Source organism: Eptatretus burgeri, chromosome 10, assembly GCF_056783735.1.
Source record: "Eptatretus burgeri isolate ZD-2024b chromosome 10, Ebu_testis_v1, whole genome shotgun sequence".
Taxonomy (NCBI): domain Eukaryota; kingdom Metazoa; phylum Chordata; class Myxini; order Myxiniformes; family Myxinidae; genus Eptatretus; species Eptatretus burgeri.
Window position 1 is genome coordinate 64,303,441 of NC_140970.1, and position 6,000 is coordinate 64,309,440.

The window sequence follows — 6,000 nt, forward strand, 5'->3', positions numbered from 1 at the left end:
GCTTAGTTTGGAAGCAATGACCAATCGCTGACGAGATAAGAAATCAAGGTCAGGCACGAGTTTTGTAGAATGTAGAAGCAGCCGCGTGTAATACGATCTTGGCAGTGAGAAACGAACGCAAAACTGAAAAAACACAACTATTTTTTTTTCCCAATAACAATTTCCAAATGCGGTATGTCTGACTAATAAAATTGGTATGCGTTGGGAGCTATAGAAAATCGGTAGGCTACCGCACGAATCGGTAGGGTTGGTTGGTACGCAGTCTGACGTAATTTGCATGCGATGTCAGCCGATCTATTGGCTGTCGACGCGTCACATGGCCCACACGTGATCCGAGTGGAGAAAATTCAAATGAGAGAGCGCAGGGAATGCATCGATTTTCAAGATGAAAATACACAATAACTGCAGCTATTTGAGTGGAGAACTTTTGGATACGTATGTATTTGGATATATACTATCATATTATCAAGGTTTTGTCTACCCCCCCTCCCCCCCCCTCCCGCCCGATGAGTGGAATGAAACTGCACGATACAGCTTACGGCTGATGGCCGAATAGAGGTTTCCCAAGAAGATGTCATTCAGTTCCTTGACGAAACTTTTAGGAAAAGTCATGTTAAAATCAAGGATTTTTCCCCAGATTTACATGCTTTTCTTAAAACTGCAAAGGATATGGTTCATGAACCCAAAAAAATGTCAGAACCCCAATTTCAACGTTTAAGGCACTGTCACACCTTGACAATTTAGCCAGCAATGACAACGTATAAAAATGTATGTAAAACACGTTGGCGTATGCTGAAATTTTGATGTTTTTTTTTTAAGTTTTGGTCGTATTCATAACCTGTTGGTCGTATGCATAACATATTAGTAACGGGAACAGAACGTTTCGTTGTCTTATAGATAACTTATACCAACGAATGCTTAGCCTGTTGTTGGCGTTCACAACCTATGCCCAACGATAGTTTACCTTAGGCATAGCGTGCTGCACGTATCGCCGACGAACTCGTGGCGTAGCCTGATAAAAACCTGCCGCATGCCGATTTAAATCATAACCGCCTGAGAATTGAAAGTATCAACCACGCAGTCATACCTTGACGATTTAGCCAGAGTATGAAAAATTTGCCGAACCAAGCTGGCACACGTCGAATACGGTATGGGTAAGTTGTGTATTCGTTAAGAGCACGCTGAAAAACGATGAAGTATGCTGTCATATTTCGTGGTACGTCTCGTACGTCGTGAAATTTCAAGCATGCTGAAAATTTTACGACGTACTCACCGTATGGCTCACACGTTCCGCTACACTAGGAATAAGTTGTAGGCACATTATGCGATCGTTGACACACGTCGACACAAGTTCCTTGTAAGTTACTCAAGTCGAAACACCTCGAGGTAATGTTTAGCATACCCGAAACTTATTTTCTCCGTCAAGGCACATTTTCTTTTTTTCTCCTTGTTGCTGTGAAGGCACGTGACAAAATATCTGAAGTTGTTGTTGTTTTTTTTTTGTTGTTTTTTTAGTCTATCACGAATTTTAAAATATATTCGGACATTTGCTTTTAAGTTTCGACGTCGACGTGACAATATCCTCAAACAGAAAATATTCACAGAGGAGGAACTAAGAATAAGACATGAGCAAACTGAAGAGGCAATCGGACGTGACGTAACGGCATGTGTCGAAATATCGGAAGTTATTGTTTTTTTTTTTAAACGCTGCCAATACGCCATTATACGGTAGCTGTAAATTAGAAACACGTTCAGTAAGTTCTGTAGTCGTCCGGAAGACGTCATTCAAATACGTCTACATACATCAATATGCGTTGGAGGTACGTTACTCATAGATTCAAAGCATGTTACTCATAGGGTAGAAATAAGTTTTGGGTACGCTAAGCATTACCTCGATGTGTTTCGACTTATGAGTAACTTACAAGTAACGTGCCTCGACGTGTGTCAACGACCGCATAACGTGCCTCGACATGTGTGCAACGATCGTGTAACGTGCCTACAACACGTTACTCATAGGTTATAAATAAGTTTCGGGTACGCTAATCATTACCTCGACGTGCTTCGACTTATGAGTAAATTACAAGTAACGTGTGTCGACATGTGTCAATGATCGCATAACGTGCCTACAACTTATGGCCAGCGTAGCGGAACGTGTGAATCATACGCTGGCATACGTCGTAAAATTTAAAGCATGCTAAATTTTGAGGACAACCGCAAAGTACAACGATGAAAGCCAGCGTACTACGATGTATGGCAGTGTTTTTAACGTATACAAAACTTACCCATAACGTATTCGACGTGTGCTAGCGTTTTAGACAAATTTTTCATAAGTCGGCATACGCTGGCTAAATCGTCAAGGTGTGACAGCGCCTTTAAGGAAGTGCAGAACTAAAGCTGGAAAGGAACTCCTCAAGTAAAAGAAAACTTTGAATAAGAACAGTATGGAGATGAAGGTTGCATCTTTAAACATCAATGGAGGCCGCAGCTGTATGCGTCACCTGCAGGTGTTTCAACTTTTTGAGAACGGAAAAATTGATGTTTTAATGCTGCAAGAAACACATGCCAATCAATCCTCTGAGGCTGAGTGGCGCAGAATATTTAAAGGTTGCCATCTTTTCTCTCGTGCTCTGGAAGAGGCTAAAGCAGGTGTGGCAGTAGTCTTGCATCCTAGACTCCAACCCTTATAGATTGTTTATAGAGAGGTTTGTAAGGGGTTTTTGATTTCTGTTGACTTTATTAGCAGTAATCAAACTATCAGTATAATTAATGTATACTGCCCCAGTGCTAGCTCTGAAAGACTTTCCTTCCTTGACAAGTTGTCAGATTTTCTCTAAGTTCTATTGACTTTACTAGATTAGTGTGCATGGGAGGAGATTACAATTGTACCCTCAACCCTGGGCTTGACAGAAACACTCCTGAACCCTCCCCCCCCCCCCCAGTGCAAGACCAGTGGCACAGCTTATACTGAAATATAAACTTGTAGATATTTGGCGATCACAGAACCCTAACACCTGTCAATATACTGAAGATGGGTTTGTTCTTCAAAAAATCAAATCACCATGGGCCACCAAGACAGACTGTATGTGAACCAAGGAATGGTAAATCTCGCTAAGAGAACATGTATAAGTCTGTCGGGGTTCTCCGACCATCACATGGTTGTAATGGTTTGTGCATTACCGTTTCACTCTTGTAGAAGTGCATACTGGACTTTTAATGTCAAACTTTTACAAGACGTACATTTTAAAGATGCTTTTCGATTCGTATGGGGAAAATTAGAAATGGAAAAAACATTCATATTTAAACATTAGACAATGGTGGGACTGCACAAAATCCCAAATTCATGTTTTTTTGTCAGCAATATTGCTTGTACACCACTTGTAATGCATCTGGTTTGATATCTGTGTTAAAATCTGAAATACTTGACCATGAACAAAAAGCTGGAACATCTGTTAAAAATGACCAGCAATTGACAGAAAAAAAAGACCATACTGACCGAACTGGTGAAAGAGCGTGCAGCCGGAGCACTTCTCCACCTCAGGATGAGCAAAATATGGCTGGACAAAAAAACAAGGATTTCTTCAATTTGGAGAAGGCTACCAAAACTTCCCAACAGATCCATAGCCTTCGCTCTACTGAAGGTGTTCTCCTGACTCGCCAGAGTGATATTAAGAACTCACTGCAAAACTTCTACTCAAAACTTTTTTCACCTAGAATGACAGATAAGACTGTGGCAAATGGAATGATTGACTTTCTTCCATCCCTTTCAGAAGAGCAGTGACACTATCTCGAGGGTGACATCTCTCTTGAGGAACTCAGTGTGGCACTAAAACAAATTGGGGATGGAAAAGCCCCTGGACTGGATGGGCTCCCGGTTGAATTGTATAAAGTTTTCTGGGACATTTTAGGCCCTAATCGACATGAGATTCTCCTTGAAAGCCTTGATCATAGTGAACTACCATTAAGCTGCAGGAGAGCAGTCTTATGCCTCCTTCCCAAAAAAGGTGACTTGCAGCAAACTACAAATTGGCGGCCTGTATGATTGCTCAATACGGATTACAAGATCATGTCAAAAGTGTTTGCAACTCGTTTAAGACAAGTCATCTCTTTCCTGATTGGCGAAGACCAATCGTATTGTGTCCCTGAGCGTTCCATATATGATAATGTATTCCTGGTGAGAGACTTGATCAGCATGAGACAAAATAATTCTCATGGTTTTGCTTTATTACTCCTGGATCAGGAAAAAGCGTTTGATAGTGTAGATCATGATTTTTTGTTTGCATTTCTCACGAAAGTGGGTTTAGGGGAAAATTTCATTTCTGGTATAAAATTATTGTATAACAATGCATCATGTCTCCTAAAAGTTAACAATAGTTTGTGTCATTCCTTTCCCTTTCAGCTCGGCATCCGTCAGGGCTGTCCACTGTCAGGCATGCTGTATACTCTCTGTTGAACCCTTACTGACTCTGCTCCGGGCTTCCATGTCAGGGGTGTCTTTAGCGGACAACTCTAAATTTGTTATTTCACCTTATGCTGATGACTGTGTGTTGCGGTTTCAAACCAGCAGGATGTGACTGAAGTATCTCGTTGCTTTGCCAATTTTGAGCTCACCTTGTCCGCGAGGGTAAATTGGAAAAAAAGTGTCATGCTTTGGTTGTCCTCTAATCCCCTCTCTCAATCACTGTCTTCACCTTCTCCTCTGCCAACACTTCCAAGAGGAATGCAATGGGAAAGAGAAGGGTTCAAATATCTCGGTATTTTTTGGGGAACTAAAATTATGAAAAGAAAAATTGGGATGGCTTCCTGGATAATATCAAACAGAAAGTGGCAAGGTGGAAAGGAATGCTCCACGTCATGACGTTAAAATCACGGGTGACTATCATAAATAACCTGGTGGTTCCAACTATATGGCACAAAGTCATTGCACTCCAACCTCCTAGAGATTTAGTTGCCAACATTCAGAAGGTTCTGATCAATATTTTCTGGGGAGGTCATCATTGGCTCAAGCCAGATATGTTGTGCAGGCCCCGACACGAAGGTGGTCAAAGTGTGGCGCACATCCAAAGTCGAATAATGACTTTTCGACTGATGACAATAAAGCGTCTACTGTATAGTGAGTTTGCACCATGGCATCCTCTCACTAATGCCCTGCTCAGACGAGCAGATGGAATGAACTACGACTGGGAACTCTTCCTCATATATCTAAAGCAGGTCGAGAGGACTCAGCTCCCCAATTTTCATCAGAGCCTTTTGAATGTGTGGCAATGCCTAGGAGTACAGCGATTGGAGGTCTCATATGATGCAAAAAAGTTTATACATGAGCCACTCTTCCAAAATCCATTGTTCTCTGAAATATCCACCAGCAGGTCATTCATAAAAGTCTTTACAAACAGGAAAATTAACAAAGTATGGGACTTAATGGAGCCTTCACCGAGACAACGGCTACCTGCCAGTTCTGTGTCATCTCAAGGTGGGTTGCGATCAGTTTGAATAGTGAACAAAGTGATAAAAACAGTAATCCAGACGTTTGAAAAACTAAACATTGGATGGAAAGGAGTTGATGAGGAAGCAGACCCTTGTCTATTCTTCCCAGAGCTCCTAATCACCTCGGAAAAGCAACTTGGGGTGTTCTCCACAAGCAGTGAAGAAACCGGGGTGTTCCATGTAATGGGAAGGAAAACAATTTATCAAACTTGTCTGGAAACAGTTTTACCGAGTTATAAAGAACCCGTAAAGAATAAATGGAAGGACTTCTTACCTGCAGGAGCCTTCCTCACTCCAGTCTGGAAAGCAATGTACAAATTTCCGACAGTCGGTAGAACAGGAGATCTAAACTGGAGACTAGCCCATCAGGCCCTAGCGACACAAACGCTGCTTCTTAAGTTTAATTATCTCGTGTCTAATGTATGTCCTTTCTGTAATGATATAGAAACTATGCACCATGCATTCATTGAATGTAAGAGATTAACACCTCTTTCTGTTCCTTCAACGAATTTTTTGCAA

At 41.5% G+C, this 6,000-nt stretch overlaps 1 protein-coding gene across 11 annotated transcripts in view; it reads right to left on the reverse strand.

The window, feature by feature from the left end:
- The window catches only part of LOC147018718 (uncharacterized), a 286,880-nt gene that overhangs the window by 218,003 nt on the left and 62,877 nt on the right, over positions 1 to 6,000 (reverse strand). For 3 of the 11 annotated variants that reach the window (XM_085898713.1, XM_085898715.1, XM_085898718.1), the window contains exon 3: positions 5,756 to 5,780. The exons of the other annotated variants lie outside the window; for them this stretch is intronic. In XM_085898713.1, the coding sequence (XP_085754839.1) occupies positions 5,756 to 5,780 (25 nt within the window). The remainder of the gene's footprint in view (positions 1 to 5,755; positions 5,781 to 6,000) is intronic. 11 annotated transcript variants of the gene reach the window in all.